Genomic DNA, 20243 nt, shown 5'->3' on the forward strand with positions numbered 1-20243 from the left:
TGCAACACAGCAAATAATTCCTACCAAAACAGATTATTACCTGAACAGACAAGACCGTATGTCAGGAAGCATTATTACCCTTATTTTACTAGAGGAACAGATGAGTAAAGTTCTCAGAGATGTGTAAGCGGATAAACAGCAGATAAATCTGTCGAAGCAGATAAAACAAAAGATTTAAAAAATCTAATAAATCGATGAATCCTATTTATCCTGTAAGTAGCTTGGGCAGGGCAGCTCAAAACATCTGTAACAGAACCAAAAAAATATAAAATATGAAACAGATCAGCGTAAATCCTTAACAACAAAGACATTTTTCCACTTATCATACATCTGTTTTCCTACTCGTTAGTATTCCAGGATCACCTTGTTTCTTTCTCACAGTTTAAATTTCACATAGTAGCAATGGACATATATTTATATAGGCGCCTTAACTCTACTGATTTCTGTGAGAAGCAAGCAAATACCTTCATATGATCTTGCCCATAGAGTCTTTTTCTATCCAGAGACCAAGAACTGTCAGATACACATAAAAAAAATTATAGAATTCCTCTCACGGGTAACATTTATCCACGTGTTGGATGGAAATATAGGTGGCCTTTACACAGCAAACCGAATATAAAAAAGCAAGCAAAGACTGAATATGAGATCCAAGGCACAAAGGCAGGATTGATCCCTTTTCACAGCTATTCAGAAGTACTTTCTACCAATTAATTACCTTGAGGAAATCCACAAGTCCTACTTACAGCTTCCAGAACAGTATGCTTATCCCAGTTCTGCCATATTCCCCACACGGGGAAAGCAAACACTTCTTGACTTATTTGAGGAAGGGATTCTAAAGAAAAGGGGGAAACCAGAAAAACAGAGAACCTCAAGAGGAAAAAAACTGTCTTGGGGAGAATGGAGGAGAAGCGGAAGCAAATGCAGCCCTTTGTGTGAAAGAAAAATAAATGGGAGGAAGAATAGGAAGGAATCAACTCACTTCACCTTTCTTGCACTAGTAGAGTAGGCAAAAAAGAGAACAGTGATCCTTTTGTAAAAAGAGCAGAAGCAATCAATACATTCCCAGCTCTGGAAATGAAAGGGAAAGGCAGCAAACACTGGCACTCTTAACTGGAGATGTGGAGAAAAGGGTTTGCAGGCAGAAGAATAAAAGCAAGAGGTATGCAGAGTAACTGGCATAATATACAGGGCCTTACTAAGAAGAGGAGATTGAAAGATGACCCCAAGCAGAGGGTATTGGGAGGTAAAGAAGGTATGTGCACTAAGTTCAGTTACAGGAGTAACAGAATATGTGGCCTTAGGGTCATCTGAATGGTCGAATGTGCCAGCATTTTCACTCCCTATCTGCCTAGCAAGCAGTGAACTAGATGGAGTCCAGAGGACCTATGCTTCCATACCTTCTGAAAGCTTTAACCTAGACCTAAACCTAAAGAAAATTCCTAAATCACAACAAATCTGTCCTGCTGCAGACGATGCCCTTGGGAACCTGTCAGCATGGTTCCCTGAATGCCCTGACATGCAACCGATCCGCTCCCCGCTTCACTCTCAGGGCCACTTCTGCTCTGCCAACATTTGTCCAACCAAGCAATGACATATGGAGTCTTGAGAAGTGAACCTGGCTCTCCTACAGGCCAGAATATCTATTTACTGATGATTTAAGTGCTTTCCTCCAGGCAGCGAGTGACTCAATACTTTGTCAAGAGGTAAAACATTGGTTTAACAGGTCTAGTGGGAATCAATTCTGTCCTATTCAAAAAATGTACCCATGCTCTGCCAGTGTAAAAATCTGACTCATCTTAAGCCAGTGTACCCCATCTTAATGAAAGTCAGACTCAGACAAATACACTAGATACTCAGTCAATGATTAATGGCACTACCTGGCTCCAGTGAAGCACTGTTCATTCACAGATATCGTAATTGCTTCAGAAGACACTGATACCAATATCCTGCAAATTAAAGGGAAACTGAGGCACATCATAGTTAAATCATATGCCGAAGATCACCCAGCATGCTCCTCATATATGGCACAGTTGAAGCTTCCTCAGCCTCAGCACTGACTCCACTGCTATAGGAAAAGAAGGTACAACGTGTCAGCTACTCCACTGAAATTAACTGCATACACAGTCCTTTTCTGCAAAGTGCTCTTGGGAAAAGGCATGTTCATGGGCAATTAGCCAACACTGGCCAAAGTGCTGGAAGTTTATGCTCTTTCTTTCCCTGAATAAACTTGTTTGCACACTCACACCATGGTAAAGGCCATCCATTACTGAATTCCTAAGAGTGACATCACTAAAATTCCTTTATATATGAGCTGAACTTGTCTTTGAAATCTACAAAATGCAGAGTCACAGTTAAGGCATTCAATCTAATTCTCGTCATGCCAACATAAAATGATTGCAACCTTGATCTTGGATTAAATGAAACTGATTTTTAAAGACCCACTTCTATATTTATTGATCCCGTGACATCACTACAGGTCACAATTACTGAAAGTTAAATTAATTCTCTGACTTAGTGAATAATCCAGTTTTATTATACCTGAATTCTTGAATTAATTGTTTCACTTGCAACTTCCATCCTGTAATCATTTCTTATACAAAAGAAAGTACAAAACGGAATATATGTAACAGGAAAACCAAGTAAGTCTTACATATGAATCCACAAAAATATGACTACTACATATAACGCAATACTGTTATAGAGCCACACAGGAGAGAATACATTTCATTCAATGCAGCTATCTGTAGCATCTGTGTCTACAACTATTTTAGTTGTTTAGACTTCCTTTACAGCCAATGCGCAGCACCAGTCACTTCTGGGTGCACTTTATCTCATCTTAAAGTAGACCTCCAAACAGATTAGGGGAATTGTACCCTAAAAGCACTCATCTCTTGTAATTCACTCCAAAAGTAGCCTTGGGTGACTAGCTCATATATACATATCTGCACTTCAGACATCTAAAGTGAGATGAGATGAATTCAACTGCAATGTTCAAAAAGGCCATACAGAGACTGTTTCCCCACTCTGTTACAAAAGTTCTGTACTAATAAGCAGTTCCCAAGAATTTCTGAATTGTGGAAATATAAAACTGGTGTGACACCATCCTTTTCTATATATACAGTCAAATAACACATCTCAGTTTATTCTACATTGTCATACTTTCATATAAGAAAACCAGCAATGGTAGGTACTAAAGAGAGGGCCCTGAGGAGAGAGGGCAGACCGTTTGCTAGCTGGAGGTGAATGTTCTGTACTGAGCAGACAGCAAAGAAAAGCACTTAAAATAATGAACAGCTGAAGCAGTTGAAGTGAAGGGAACAATGTAAAAATCAGTAAACCAGCACACAGGATTATGCAGAAACTAGGAGGCAAGAGCAAGGGGCTGTATGTGAAGAGATACAAATGAGCTGGCAAGTCATTCAGCATTACTCTTTTAAGGACCAAAAATTATTTCAGTATTCTAAAAAGTGGTCACCAGAGAAAAATGCCAGCAACACAAAACAGAAATCATGAACTGTAGCTGACTCTTGTGAGGGTGAAATAATCTATTGTTTTGTAAATGAGTTGGAGTGGAGGAATGAAGAGAGCATAAAAGACTGACCCAGAAAAAAGCGTTGCTCTTCCATCCTTTTTGCCACCAAAACTTGTCATTTTTTCCTAGAACATCAATTTCTTTTTTTCTTTTTGGTTTTGCTTTTGTGTGTTTCATTTCTTTTTGTTTTAATGGTAGCATTGAGATTCATCTGACTGAATGCAGATGCCTACATCCTAGCTATCTGATGCTTACTCGGTTGCACACAGCTGAGCCAGCTGTCTAGACTGCCTTTAAAGGAGAGAGAAGCAAGCACTTCAGCTTATACTGATTCATCTCATCCAAAGACACACTTTTAAAATGGGACAGATTAATTTCACCCTAGAAATGCCTGTTTTATCTTCACTAATGACACAGGGAGGTTAGAGGACTAGTCAACTGCAGGAGTCTACACAGTGAACGTCCCAAGTGAGATGACACGAATCCCTCTGAAGATATTTTATCCTGCAACTTACAGAGAAACATCAGAAAATGTGAAAGCATAAACAGTGCAAAAATCAGCTCACATAACACCGAATAGCAGTAATAATAATTACACAGACCTCAATATAACTCTTCTTCACTGAATGTCCACCTTACCATCCTTGTTTAGGAATGGAAGTTATTTTGATTTAGTTCAGAATGATCTCTTTTTTGACATAAAAAATAAAATCAAGAGGTATCCTTCTATGAAAAACACCACCGTGGTATCCAAGGTGTAAGCGGGCAGTGGGTGCTGAGGACAGGAGTATTGGACTATCTACAAAAATGACATAACTGAATTTCTAAACATAAAATTTAATATGACAATTTTCTATAAAACCTCCACCCATCCATTTTGCTTTTTCTTCTCTCATTTTAAAAAAATAACAAAACAAACATTGAATACAGGTGATCTATTAACATTCTTCTATTGTACAGTAGTCAGTTCAAAATCAGTCCTGATTAATATGTAATAACACCACTTGTTTTTCAAATACAATGAGATATAGATAGGAGGCCTATAGTTATTTTTCTGTATGCTGGCATGCCTACAATTCACGATTAGAGTTACTTTCTCTCTACCTAAGAGAAATGTGAGTGACTCTACCTCAATTATACTAGATTTTATCCATATTATTGTTAGAGCTGTTATTATCAGTGAAAACTTCTTATAATCACCTTCATCTTCACTGATTAAAACAATGCTCAAACCACACACAGGCACTCACAAAGGTACTATTGTTCCATAAAGAGCTCCTGATTTAAGATGAGAATCAATACACAAAGTTTGATGGCTACTAATATATACCTAATATATACTAGTAATCTTTTTTTTTAAATGAATCGGTCACATTACACACACATTAAATATTCTCTCCTTAAACTATTTACCCTGAGCTATAGGTGAGGTGCCTTGTCAAAGACTTTTTTTAAATTCAGTGTCTACTTACTTCCCCGAAGAACTCCAGCTGGTTAGTGAGACAGAATTTCCCTCTGCAGCAGTTATGTCCAAGCAAGACCAACATATTTATCCATGTGCTCAGTTATCTTACTCTTTATACCCTACAGAATCCCCACTTCTCAGAGAAGGAAGCCAAACTCACTAGCCTATAGCTCCCAGGACTTCTTCCCCTGGCGCCCCTTCTTTACATTACCTCAGCAATTCTCTGGCACAGTGGCTGTTTGTAAGGATGATCTATTTGCCATTGCCAGAAGTTTTGCAGCTCCACATCTGGTTACGTTCAGAATGTGGAGGTGGATGCCACCCAGTTCTGAAGACTTTTTAACAACTAATTCAGCTCTTTTAGTTAGTGTTTCCCATATACCTACCTCGAACTGATAGTTCCTGCAGCCTCTTACAAAGAATAAACTAAGCATGAGAATCAACCCATTCTTCATCAGGAAAGACCAATACAAATAATTCATTGCACTTCTCTGCTATATCCTTAAAAATCTGAGTCCCCCTTTTACACTTTGGCCATGACATGGCCCCTCACCCAGTAAGCCAGAGCCATACCTGCTGTATACACACAAGTCAGGCACGGACTACCTCAGCAGAATCACTTAAGATCACACAAAACCTTTCAAACTCTGGCTAATGTATTTTGAATAATGGTTGAAATGTATGTTCATGCAACGTGCTGAAGAAAGATTTTTTAGAACAGCAAATGTAATAAAAACAGCGTACAGGTTGGGGGGGTTTCTTGAAAATGTTGAACATATTTTTACAGTACTCTGTCAGATAGAAGCCTAAGGGTATCCACAATCAAATGGGTTCTTAAGTAAATGAGTATAATTTCATTTCAGTTCAAAGTTCCTGAATTCATACATTATTCTTTATTTCTCCAAATCTTAGGTAATTCTGTGTTTCTAAGTTCACTTCAAATATTAGAAAAGCATTGTTACCCAAAAGGAACACACATTTGCATATTATTTTTGTAATGTGAACACTAGCCAACAAGTAATATCCAAGTCACGTTTCCAAAAGCAATCATTATTTGTTGGTACTAAGCAACCACAGCTGGATGCCCCATGAAATTTAGCTTATTGGGAAAAACACAGCATGAATTAAAGTGAAAGAACAATGTACCTCAAACATGTAGCAAAAATGTGAATTTAAAAAAGAACTCTTACATAAAATTTTAAAAAAAAAAAAAAACAAAATCTGTTGAATCCTGGAGAAATTTAACACAAAAAGCATATTTGACTAAGTCACATCTGCAGACCTTGCTTGTAGATACAGAACAGTGTATGCATGTGTAAATTAATAATTTAAAAGCTTGGTCAACTGAGCTGCTGTGTTACACTACATGTAGTGCACTGAATTAACTGAATTGTTACTCTCAGTATGTTAAAGAGGACCAAGAGATGGGTGAAGTCTGGATGCAATGTCTGTTGAGTGACTGGTGGGACCTTAAGCAAATCAATAGACATCCCTTAGTTCTCCTGTAAGAACAACTGAAAACTGGATAAGCACTTTCAAATCCATGTGTTGCATTTAAACTGGGCTTCCTTAAGCAAACATATTCACCATACACTCTTGCTTTTTTCCTTCTTCCCCAAGAGAAGTCCTACCATTCCTCAGCTCCCACTCAGAACCATTTTTCATGGTATGCAGCCTTACCCTGATAGTTCTAGAACGAGTGTCCTATTCATGCCATCATTTACAACACGATACTGTGGCAGGCTCCTGAGAGATCTCTGTTAAAGTTCTTCTATCGAGCTGTAAGAGCCGAGGAAATTGCAAAGCCTTCTCTGGAATTCTTCTGCTGCCTCTATCCAAAATATCTCATCTCTGGGAACTGCAGAAGTACTCACTAAGAAATTCTTTTCAGGGAATTAATTAGACTGTATCATGAGTCATCAACACTAAATCCCTCTTTCATTTTCAAAAACCGAGCACTGCAATACACCAGCCTGGCTACATTCTGTATTCTCCAGCGGCACCTCCAAATACAACAAGAAAAATGAATCTTAATGCATGTGAATTTGATGGGTGTGAATGCTTCCTTATTTGATTAGGATAACAGAAGATAATTGTTTAAATGAGTAAACATGTCCCTTTGATTTCTTTTCCTACAGAAATGTAGAATGTTCAAATTAACTCCTAAAGGCTTTCCCTTTGGAAAACCCATGTAAAAACCATAAGTAAGTAGGGAGATGAGTATATACAGACTATGCAGCATACTTATACAAAACATGACAACAGGAGCCTAACCCTGAAGGTCTTAGTCCGAGCCATCATTTAGTGACACAGTGAAGTACCTTACGTACCTAAGCAACCCAACTTAAATTCCACAGCTTACACACATAAAATTAAGCAAACAACTATGTAGGCAGCTGAATTTGGGTCTGACTGCTTTCCCTGCATTTGGTAATAAATTGTTAAAAAGTAAGGGACTACATTCATTAAAAGGAGCCCCCAAAAAACTACCCCTACTTGATATTAACAGTACACACTAGAATAAAAAAAAAAAAATCAGTCATTTATCTTTTTTACTTTTTAATGTAATACAGAATTTCCAACTGACATTTGCTTATCAAGCAGTGCACACCCACAAGTTAATGTGCTACTGAAACTCAGCAATAAAACCGGGATACATCTTAATAAACAAATTAAACTGACACTATTTTTAAAACTTAACTTACAATGTGGATGAGCCAATATTTTTTAAATCTGCAAATATACCTATAAACTTGTAATGTACTGTGCTAAATAATCAAAGATTTATAAAGGTATCTTATGTTGTTTTCATAGATTGTAAGGCCATTTATCTGATGCCAAAACATCACTGAAAAAGCAACATTATATTCAAGGAGAGCTTTTCACTGGGAAATCATAATCATTTTCTATTCTGACAAACACAGCTGTTCTAGGGCTGGATAATACCAAAATGGTCAGATGGTAAGATGAGCTTTGGTGAAATGTTTGTCTCAGACATAAATTCTCTTGCAAATTTTAGGAACATGACACAAAGAACAAAATTCAGAGGTAAATGACCATAACTAATCATGTTCTTCAGGTGGATACTGTCACATCATTTTCCTTGAATAATAAAATGTATAAGTCGCCTAGACAAAATGCTATCGGGACTCCATTTACAACAGGAATTTTATTTAACCTTACCATGAAAATCTCTCTTACATGTTCTGACACCACTGACAAGGACAAAAGCACATTATACTTTTTCATTAGCTGCTTATATGAAGAAATTTTCAAGGATGGACAAACACAAGAGGTTGATGACATTATTTACACATACAGGCCATCATCAAAATTCAAGTAAGTAGCAAATAAACTGGTATATCTTAAAATCCACTGTATTAAGAATCTCTAATAGTAAAAAACTGGCTCCACAAATCCATGGTTTCTATTAGGAGTAAAGGACAAAGCTTTTCCTTTTATGATGAATACTCACAGAAGTGTTTACATGGTCACAGTTACTTCAAAGAAGAAACGCATCAACATTTTACCAACCAGCTCCATAGACAATCCAAAAGCAAATTAAGTAAAACAAAACTTGGAATTTGTGATAATTCTCCATTGATGACTACCTTGGGGATCAGTATGATCTGATAGCTATCTATTAATCCAGCCAATGTGTTCTGTAGTGATACGGTATATCACTCGGGTTTTTTAACTGAGTACTATGCCATAATGAAACAGATTTTAAAAGTCTATGTCTCGACGCAATTTATCCTTACCAACCACACATTTAATCTCATCAAAGATTGAAATCGGGCCTGTTTCACCAGGTTTGTTTCCCTGAAGCATGATAATTAATATTCCTCTTTTTTTTTTTGTTCACTAAATACCACATAAGAATCTCAACCCATTTGCCTAAGACTGATTTGCAACTAACTACAGTTAAACATGTCATTCTACTTTCTCTTTCATAATACCTCTTTTAAGCTTCAGAAATTATTCAGTAGTTAAACATACCTTTAAAAAAAAACAACAAAACAGTGTGGCAGAAGTTGTTTCAGAGAGTTTCTTCCTGAATAGAGGTCCTGCAGGCCTGCAGGATCATATTTTTATCAAAATATTGATTATATTTTTATGTCAAGTTTTTTTTTTTATTTTACTCTATTTCACTATCTCCAGTTTATTTTTTATTTCTAATTCTTACAATTTGTTCCAAGTTACTTTAACACTTATAATTGTTGCTCTTGTTTTACTGATCTGAACTAGGATGTGTGTCAGCAAAAGTCATCCCCTACCTTTACTTGGGCATTGGTTTTTTGACTCTGTCAGGGAGAAAACAGAAGTTATCTCTAAAGGCTTACAAAGGTACTTTCTGCTTTGCCCTTTGCTGAAAATGACTGTTACAAAGTAGAGCCAGAGAGGCAGAAAAGGCAAGTGCATTTCAGGAACTCTGGTGCATAGACTGATACCTCTGCGTATACCCACCTTTATCAACACTTTATTTTAATAAAGCCATGGAAACATCTGAGACATAGATGCACTACTCTTTCCTTCTGTCGGGGAAAGAACTATGAGAAATGATGGCAAAGCATAGTGTCTTGAGTCACCGTTGCCATTTCTGCTTTGATCGTCTCTTCCAGCCCTTGGGAGCTGCCATTTGCCACTGTCTCACAACAGAGAACAGTCAGGAGACAGTCTTGTACCACAACAGGTTGCATCTTCCTGTGAGTGAGCAATCTAGTCTAATGAGCTATTCTTTAAAATGAAATGCTTTTATTAGCATTTGTGCTCCATTTTTATTATTTCCCATCAAACCCATATACAGTTCTCCATGGTGTGGGGAATGTAACACTCCTGAAGCATTGTGTGTAGCTGTTTGCATATCACACACAGTGATTTCTGTTTCTTCTTCAGAAAACACTATCTTAGCATACACTAAAGAGTGTAAAAGGTTAATGACTGTTTTGAGTTAGAAAGGTGCTTGGGTGCCTTAAGAGAGGTATTCTAAGTATCCTGAAGTACCTACCTAGTTTGAGGCACTAGCACCCACTGGATGGAGTGGGACAGCCTCCATACTAAACCTAAAGGTTTCACCAACTGTGAGTTTCGATGGCTTTCACATAGGAAGTGGTAATGACGTACAACCATTTCATCTAAACAAAAGGAAATTATTTTCATTACAAGATACTTCCTTTGTTACACAGTGCATTACAAACAAATGCATCCTGAAAGCACCTTCTGCAATCTGGGCACTGACCTGCTGCACTCACAGATCATGGAACAGAAACCAGCATCACACAAAGGCACACCCAGGACTTAATGGAATTCACAGACAACATCACAGCTAAATTAGTCAGGGAGAACAAAAAGCTCTCTCTTTACACTGCAGTAAAGGAGCATAAAGCCACCTGTATTGTGTTGTAAGACTTTTAACTAACTGAATACCATCTTATGTTATTGATTTAGTTAAGTAAATAATTAAAAATAAAACCTATTTTACTACTTCTAAGTATTTATCTAGTATTTCTTTCACTGTTAATGAGCTGGTCTCACTTTTCTGTGGTCAATTCATAAATGCACACTGTCACAACTTCACTGCAGTCATGAACTGAGTGGATTTCACTCTGATACTAATCCCAGTTTTACTGGGCAGAATACATGTTTTGGGGGTTGTTTTATTTTTTTATTACAGTGCCAGTGTCGTTCCTGGTGCCCAAAGAACAGAAGTAAAAGGCACAAAGTTTTTAGAGAGCCTTTCCAGTGACTGCAGTTAGCCCTCCTGCTCCTCCACATTCTTACAGAACATATTATGCTGTAAATTTTCAGAGAGAATTACACTCAAAAGGGAGAGCAAGCCACTGCTTTATTTTTACATTCTCCTTTGCCAGAACTGTTATTACAACATAGAAGGAAGCTGAGCATTTTTCCTTGTGCAAATTTTCAGTTGAACAGATTTCCTAATGCAGAACATTGCCTTTGAGGGGAGGCAGGGAGCATGGTCTCCTTATACTACTGTTAGAAATCATTCCATCACTCAACACAAAGCAAGAAAAGGCATTTTTAAAGAAGAGGCATAGAGTTAAGAAGGAAAAGGAAATTATACATACAAAGGTTTAGGAAATAACAAATTGTTTGCATTACAAAGCCAGGACCAGTAACTGGTATCACTGCTGAGGTTAATTTTGTTTACAGGGAGAGGAAAAAAGGAATATACTTCCCTATTCCAGTCATCCTCTTCTCTGTTTTGATTATTGTTTGTCACTTGCCAAGACATATTCTACTGGGGGTACTTTTATAGTTACACTCCATCATACTGGTCTTGCCTGCTCTGACTGTTGTCAGAATCGTCAACCACCACACTTCAAAGCATGTAGCAGGCTTACGGAAATTACTTCAGATATTATCTGGCTCTCTACAGTGTCCTTGGTGCCCTTTCATCCCTCCTCTTATCTGTCTGTGACTGCTCATCTAGGGCTATGACTCCTTTAGTTCTGTCTGGGATCTCTCTCTTTCTCATGCTGTTCTGGGTCTGGCTGCTCCCTCTGAGATGCAGCTGTCTTGTTTCTCCATTCTATTACAGCTGGTTGTTCCTTGCTGATTGTTGCTCCTCATGTTATTCTTGCTGCACTCTCTCCTCCTCTCTTGATGCAGCTCTCCAGGGCTATGATTCCTGCTGTCAGTTATTTCTGGTGTGGAAAGGCTGTCATGCTTTTTGCTTTGATTTAACAATTCTCAGATCCACTATTGTGTTCAACGGGCTATATTTCCTACTGCACTTGGGATATAACCACTTTTCCCATCATCGTGGGAGGACACTATCTCACTTCCAGCTGCACTAGAAAGACATACCTACTCTCTGATGTAACTTGAGAGCCTTGAATCATCTACCAGTACTGTTTATTAATGAACTATCACGACTTCTCATTCTTCTCTACATATTTGTGGCCTTAGTGGAGGATGACACGCTCCTATATGAAGAATGACTAGTATGATGCTTTTGAAAGAGGCAAACATTACCCTCAACAGCTTAGTGGAAAAACATTGTGTGCTGCAGGGCTGTAGTGTCTGTTTCACTGTTTGTGTGATTACCTGAATACCATTCTTCAGGGGTTTATGTCATGCAATTTCTTAACATGTGCAATCACCAAAGACAAGAAAAGTGGAAATGAAAAATATATTCTGCTCTGAGGCATTTAAATAGCACAGTTTTAGTGGTCATCTCTGAAGTGTATAGAAAGAGGCATATCTTTAAAATGACAGTTGAGTGTCTAGCAGAGATGGGCACTTTAATGGCATCTAATTGATTTATGCCGTAGTGATGACAGTAAAGACAATGAAATGACAATGACATTCTATAACTGTCATTTCACTGAACAAAAATTAAATGGGAGAAAGTTTCATCATTTCAGTATCGTGCAGAAAATTGTGAAGAAAGAGATCACATGGACAATCCAAGGTTCCAGGGAGCACAAGGCGGATATTTTTAAAAAAATTATAAGAGAATGCAAAAAAAACATACCAAAATGTAGGGAAAAGATACTGCACATAGTGCTGACTATTTAAAAATTAACATTTTATTTAAAACAGTAGAAAAGTCCTCACTGGTGATCCTGATCCAAAGTTTACTAGAGTCAACAGAAAAAACTGCCAAGAACTTAATACTTGATAGGAGTTTAGGAAAATCAGTCAGCAAACAATCAAAAAGCCATCACAGAAACACCAGCAACACTATCCCCTCAGCAGGGCTCATTGTGTAAGGCAGCCTTTGAGGCACCCAAAAATATCTGAGCACACACCTGACCAGGTAAAAGCCTTCAGTGTGATTTTATAGTTTGGACTTTACTGACATACCATTCATCACAGTATTTATATTGGCAGACACTAGAGAGCTAGAAGGAGAGGCAAATATTCCAGCTATCTAAAAAATGAGCTTGTCTCCCTAGTAGATTTTAAGTGCAAGCTAGGCATGCACACATACAAGGTTACAAAGGGCTGAAACAATGTAAAAGTGTTTTATTTGTTCTAGTTTATCCTCAGGGAAACAGTGTCAGGTGCTTGGAGAAACTTACAGAAACAGTGAAAAGAGCAGCTATGAAATCAGTAGGTAAATTTCTTCCTGTTGGATTGCTTATATCTAAAACAAAAGGACAAATGGTTACAGAGAGCAGCAGACAGACAACATCAGACAGGAAAACAAAAACTTCATGGGTGAAAGAATGGGTCTTTTAACCTCCTCACCTGTGAAAGTGTGTAAGTACATTCATTCTTCCATTACCATTCCTCAGGGTGGTTTGCTAGATCTGGTAACTGCGTTCAAATTTGCAGGATCAGGCCCTGCTATGAACACAGGTCAGTGTCACCTAGGGTTTGGGAGAGTTGGCCATCAGAGAAGGTGAGTGGAGACGCTGCCGTATCCACTGGGCACGGCCACTGTTACACTGAAAGAGGAACCTTGAAATGGACAGATACAAAATAGAGACTGTACTCTAATCTGCACAGAAAACAGAGTGATCCTGTTAGCCTGAACAGTAGCCAACAGTATACAGATATGCCCTACTGTCCTATTTGTCATTTCAATGTAAATGAAGATTACTTAATGCTTGCAGAGTGTTTACAAGATGAAAAGATAACTGTCAAGTATTACTGTTTACTGTGTGATATTACTATTATCATATTAAATAGAAAAAATAATTAGCTTGAAATATTAAGATACTGATGTGAGATAAGTCTCTGAATCTACCGAGGTTCAACTATCAGCAGCAAAACATATAACTGAAACATTTAAACAATGCGAATACTTCTGCATGTTAAAAGCTTCTGGCTTTTATAGCTTAATTGACCAAGAGTAATGTTTTCAAAGCCAGTTAAGGCATTGTTGAAAATGTTACTTGGGCTCTTGAGCAACTCCAGCATTTTAAAGTATTTTCCTAAGTATCCTGTGTTTGCATATTATATTCTATACCTACTACATGGACATAAACACACACACTCTCATTTCACTCTTAAAGGCATAAGATCCTCTCATGGAAGAAGATCAAGTTGAAGTTACTGCTGGGAATAACTGATGACTGTAAAAGGATACACCTCTTTTTTAGCCCAGGGTGAGCACTAGATAAACTGAAGGCTCGGTAGGCAAGTTAGTGCTGTGCTGCTGCTGTCTTCTTATAGTCTGATGTTAGGCAGCTAATCACGCAGAAGAAAAGATTATCAAATGCAAAGGTGATAGTCAAAATACTCTTGTAACTGAATGGACAGCAGAGAGCTCCAGCACAACCTTCACAGAGGAAGGCTTGCAGTCAGCAGCCCCTGTGTCACACATCAAGCATGTTTGTTTGGTCATGATATCAAGGCACAGTATTACATATCATCCCATGTAGCAGAGGATAATCATGTGGCATGATGGAAACCACCAGCTTCTGGGCCGTATGCTAACAGCAAGACCAGTCATATGATAGAGAAGGTGGAAGTGCGCAACATCTCGCTCCCGCACAGAAACTATTCAGTCCCAAAACTGGCAAAAGTCTTTCTGTTCACTGAAATGCAATTTGAAATTGCCTGGATTTAACACATATTCTTTCATCACCCCAAAAGGCAGTTCCTATGCTCTCACTGTTCAGTGATGACTTCAGAGTTTTCACTAGATGATAGAAAAATTATCATGCATAGAAAAAAGCAGAAAAAAACCCTTTGCATTTAACTTTAGCACTTGTCAAATTTTCTAGAGAGTTTCAGCAGGACAAAGACTGCATATCCTTCTGCTTTTTAAAACATCTAACACAATTCAGACACTGCCACAAAATAAATAATAATAAATAACCCCTACTTTCTTGCTGAATTCTGACAACCTCCCAAGTTTATTTATAACATTTAATAACACTGGATGTGTTGAATGTAATTGGCTAAAATCACCGTCGTATATTCCAAATATATTCCACACAAATTAAAGCTTCCCAACCAGCAGCTGCTGTAATGTACATATTTTTATGATGGTAATTGTTTTACAGACAGAACATGATATTCTAATAGCTACTGACAGATCTATATACAGAGATAGATAAGTTTAATTAGTCTCACCTTTTTATAGGCAATCCAGTCAAACACCCTGTCAATGTCTGTGGCTTGCTGCACCTCCTGGGATACTGGATGTGAACTTGCCAAACCATCCAGCAACATCACTTCATGCAGGACATCTGTCAGAAATCTCTGCTTTTCCTGAAATACAGCACATGCAGTAGTATCTCAGACAAATAAACATTTACAACAATACAGAAATGATGCACAGTTATCAGAGGCAGTTGACTAAAATCAGACCTTCTAGTTTGAATGTAAGCCACCATGACCTCCTACAATCTTGAACAGGTAGATGGAATAGACTGTGATTTAAGATCTTGTGCTGCAATGAAACCTGACTGAAATTAAATTGAAGACTATTAAATGAATCAAAACGTATCTGTAGATGCAGACTGCAATTCTGATTATGACTATTCATTCACAGTTACGAGGGGTGGGGACAGAAGCAAAATGGTGTAGTCTTCAATCACAAAAATATATGGATCCTACAAGTCGCTGAGTTCACTGCATATGCAGGTACAAAAATTTTTGACAGACATGTGTAAATACTATTATTACTGCTTTATTTAGTGAAGTTTAAGTTACTTGGCTCTTGGTGCCAAGTTCATACAGCAGATTGATGTGGGTCAGGACAACAAACAGAGCCCACAGCAGTGCCACAACAGATGTCTGCACTGTCTCTCATAATTCTGGTGTAGAATTTCCTTCTCCTCAAGAGCTTGCATGCTCTACAAACATTTTAACTTCCATCTGAAGGAAGCCATTATTATCTCTCTTCATAAGTGGGACAATAGCTGTATGTAGAAGTTAAATGACATAGTCAAAGTCACAGCTACATCAGAAGCAGGTGCAAACCCAAACATCCAACATACTAATTTGTTTCTATACCTTCTATAAATATGGACTGTAGAGGTATGTCAGAACTGTTGCATATTTACTCTGGCAGCAACATTAATGAAAATGTTCATATATACTCTATGAACTGTGCTGTGCTCACTTTTACAGTGCAACTAGGTGGGACTTTTTCAGCTGAGAAATGACATGCCTTAAAAAATCCTCATATTGCATTCATATAGGTGACTAATCCAAAAGACTGTGTCAGGAAAGAAAAGCTTCATTTGCTTGTTTTTTCAAGTCACAAATAAATGCAAAGAGTGAATTAAAAATTAGAGAAGGTTTAAATAAGCTTCTTTCACCCTGAAATGACATATTTTGAACTTTATCTAAATTACAACAGTTCCTGAATTAATGTCAACTTAGTACCATAATACAAAGAAACTCTAGGGAATGCTGCTTTTTTTTTTCAAAAGCCGCCTTGATGTCCACAGATAAAATAAGCATACAATTACATAATAAATTGTATGTTTAAATTCTTGGGTGGCAAGGTTTTTGGTATCAATGTGTTAATTTAAATTATATTTATAAGACAGACAAAAGCTCCTCCAGTGCTGATCCATCTGGAAATAAACCTTTATGTTAAAATTCATTAGAGCACAAGAAATGTACCTTGAGCTGATTGTATATTCAGGCAATTAAAAACACTGGAGGCAGGAGAGCCAATTACCCAACACACTCTTACTGTTCTCAGCTGGCTGCATGAGGTAAGGTTTGTGAAGGGAAAAGTTCGTATTATTGTTCATTTCCAAATTTTCTCAGGCATATGCAGTTAGTAACTGCTCTTTTTTATGGGAAAAAAAGGTGTAGGGAAACAGTTATTATGACAGTCCTACTCAGGGGAAAACTGCTGAGGCGCAAAGGATTGTAGATGCTTTGGTTACACCTCACATTCTCTATTAGTCAGTAACAGAGTCCCAATTTCATCAAATGTATGATATGTAATACATACAGGTATGAATACACAGAGGTATGGACCTGTCTCCAAATTCAAGTTTGGATATCACAGTTGATAAACAGTTGTAAGAGTGGATTGTTACTGATTGGAATTAACTCATTAAAAGACCCTTGTTAATCACAAAATAATACTTCAGACAGAGAACCTGGAATCAAGAAAATCAGCATGTAGGAAACATAAAGTAAAGCTATAAGAAGAATAACAAAACATAAAAGATATAAAAAGACCAAGCTAACTTGCGTTTTCTTTTTGTTACTTTGGTTATCTCCCAAAGGGCTGAAAAGGAGCATTTTAGATTCATGATTGCTCATTCAAGTTACCATAGCTGAAAAGTGTTCCTTGAAATTTATGGCAGACCATCACACTGAGATACAACTGGCATAGCTAGTATGCCTCCAAATATGTAAACATGCATTTTTGCGAGAATTAAGAAGACTTTTGACCTATGAAGCTAAATTTATTGAACTAAAAAAATTTCCAAAAACATTCCCACCTTTTCCCTTTAGTACGAAGCCTCTGAGAGCAGATTTCAAAAGCAGTCTCAAATATAACTCCAGGGAGACACAGAGAGAGTGAGAGAGCAGAGTTTGATGGTTGACAAGGGGCCTGCAGCTTGAAGAGGCAACAGGAAGCACAAATGCAGAAAGAAACTAAAACTGCTTTAATTATGTTGAAGAAACACTACCTCAGCTATTAAAGTCCTATCAGCACATTAAGGGGAAAAGGCCAACACACGTGACTAAACTGCTTATACTGAAGGAAGAGAAGCTTTCTACTCCCTAGTTATTTTACCCTATGCAGTACGGTGGAATTGATCTGTTTTAACATGATACCTGTAGGACTAAAGAAACCCCTAGCACAGAAATTGTAAAGAAAATCAATCTTGGAATGTGTTTAATGAGGCCAGCAAGCTGTCAACACGGTAGAAAACAGGATTGCAGCTATACATGAAACAATGACAAAACGTTGTTCAAGATGACCCTCTTCTGAGGGAGTTCAACTGCAAGCGAAAAGCCAAAGACTGTGATTCGCCTGTAAGAAAAAGAGGGCTTCAGGTGAGTCTTGAGACTTTGCTTGGAAAGTGTCAGTAGTTGCAACTAAGTGCAATGCTGTGCAGTGCTAACACAGGGAGAGGGGTCTGAGAGAGAGTTGGTCTGACAGCAGCAGAAGCCTAGTCTGAAATAAGGACAGAGGTGCTTCCACTTAAGTTTGCACGTTTCTCTAAGGGCAAGCAGGAAACCCCTCTGCTCCTTCTCTTCCTACTGCCCACCTGGAGTCCCACTTCATCTCTTCTCAGAGCCTTCCTTGAACTGTGGAGGGGCAAAGTCTGGGAAACCAGACCTTGTGTTGAGAAGACATGCCAGTTATAATATTTCTGGTTGCCTTCCCTCTTATTCTTGAGAATGCTTCCAGGTGCAGGGACTGAAGTGCTATTATCAGATGAACATGCCTTTTAAAGATTTATACTTTCAGATTATTTTCCAAACATCTGTGGTCACTAGATTCAAGTATTTGTCTCTTCATAGGAATGAATTCTTTTAATCCTAACCAATAAGGCCTTCTCTGTTTCATACAAGTCTGTCCTGAAAAATTTGTCTCTCGTCACTGTGCTCTCCCCTCCTTAGCCAACATTTAATAATTGTGAAAATTCAAATTTTACTGCTTCAGGTAAAAGCAGCACAAATGCTGTGGGTAACAGGGTCAGAAACTTTCCTCCTATAGCAATTCTTCCACATTATGGAAATAATCTGGAGGTTTTAAAATATGGATCTGTAGTATAAATCATCCTATAGCAAAAGGATTCAGGAATAAGAAACTGGCTAATCACAAGAAAGCTTTCTGGTTCTGGTTTACTTTCCCCTTGTTCTACGGAGGAAGGTTTATGGAAAGGTAGTTGTCACACTTTGTGTATTAGTCTCCAACAGGGTGCCCACCATTCAACTAGTCCATCTCTAAATGGAAAGAAAGCAATTGTGAAATAACATTTTTGGGCAGAAATGAGTGTACCTTCAAGAGCCATTAAAATTTATTGTGCGTAACAGGATAACAATGATGTAATGGAAAGGGGTTCTGCTGATGATTTTACAGTATCATAATGTAAGCCAAGTTAGCATGACAATAATGTAATACTTAAAGTTAGTCACATAAAAATAATTTCTAAGAATTAATACCAGGGAAATACCAGGGAAAAGAATTAAAATGAAAAAACTGGAAAACATCCAACAGTGGAACAAAAGGAATAGCACAATGAAAGCCAAAACTGATAATTAGGACGCAGAAGAGATCAAAGGCCTCAATATTAAAGGCATCGCCTTTCATCTGGGACAGCCATTCAAACAGTTTATGGACTGAGAAATCTACATGAATAAAGCTTAATACTGGTGTGCAAATCTGCAACTTATTTTCCTGACAAATTTGCCGGAAATATCTTCTCCACAATATAGAGCTTTACTAGCCATCAGGAATAGAAAGGAGAAAAGTGATCTCTCATGCCTGACAAAACAAGTATTTCCAAGACACAATATTTCAGTTTACAGGGAAAGTGCACCCCAGGGAAAAAGAAATAGGGGCAAATTTTGAAAGCAATCAAAGAACACCAGCATATACGCTACCAGCAGTACAGTTCTAATACAATATATTCCAGGGTGAAGCTTAACAAACTACAGAGGAATATTATCTATGAGAAAACCTAAGGTTCAATAAAATGCCTTAAGGCCAGAAAAGATCCACTGGGGGCCAGAAAGCAAGTTCTTTCTGTCTACATGCTTAAAAATTCTAAGTTGTCATAGCACAGGAGTCTCCCGAGTACTTGCAAATTAAAGCAACATTTCTTTCTATCTTTCCAACAGTAATTTTTGTAAATAGCTTGAGCAGTTTACAGATTGCTTATTTTTAAATTTGTATCTCTGCATGTGCTTCAATGATGTGCATCGTCTGTTGAAGGAGGCCTGCAACACATTCTACATTTATCAGATATGAATATATCACAGGTCTGTGTAACCCTTCATGACCTTTTTTCTGAATTTTCAGTCAAAGTTCTTCTAAATTTCTGTCCCTGTGCTTGAGAGATATTCACACTGACTGACAATTTTTGTTGTTATCAAGCAACACAGATGTTCTATGAATTCATAGTTAAGGAAGACCAATAGCTTTGAGTATCAGGAAATAGAACTGCATATATATTTTCTTTTCAATGAAGTGCCGAACCAGATATACATGACCACCTGCTTAAGTTGCCAAGCAGACGGGTTTGGAGTTTTCAAGCAATTTCACCAACTACTTCAACTGCTGTTTCCTCTCACCACTCTTTTTCAGGTGTAGCTTTGATTTGGTTGTACACC

The 20243-nt window shown here is 37.8% G+C and overlaps 1 protein-coding gene across 1 annotated transcript in view; it reads right to left on the bottom strand.

Annotated features, from left to right (window-relative positions):
- Positions 1-20243, bottom strand: part of TRHDE (thyrotropin releasing hormone degrading enzyme) — a 213418-nt gene that overhangs the window by 98736 nt on the left and 94439 nt on the right. Inside the window, exon 5 of the mRNA XM_026865004.1 lies at positions 15054-15191. Within this exon, the coding sequence (XP_026720805.1) occupies positions 15054-15191 (138 nt within the window). The remainder of the gene's footprint in view (positions 1-15053; positions 15192-20243) is intronic.

This window comes from Athene cunicularia (assembly GCF_003259725.1).
Source record: "Athene cunicularia isolate RWA chromosome 1 unlocalized genomic scaffold, athCun1 chr1_part2, whole genome shotgun sequence".
Classification (NCBI taxonomy): Eukaryota; Metazoa; Chordata; class Aves; order Strigiformes; family Strigidae; genus Athene; species Athene cunicularia.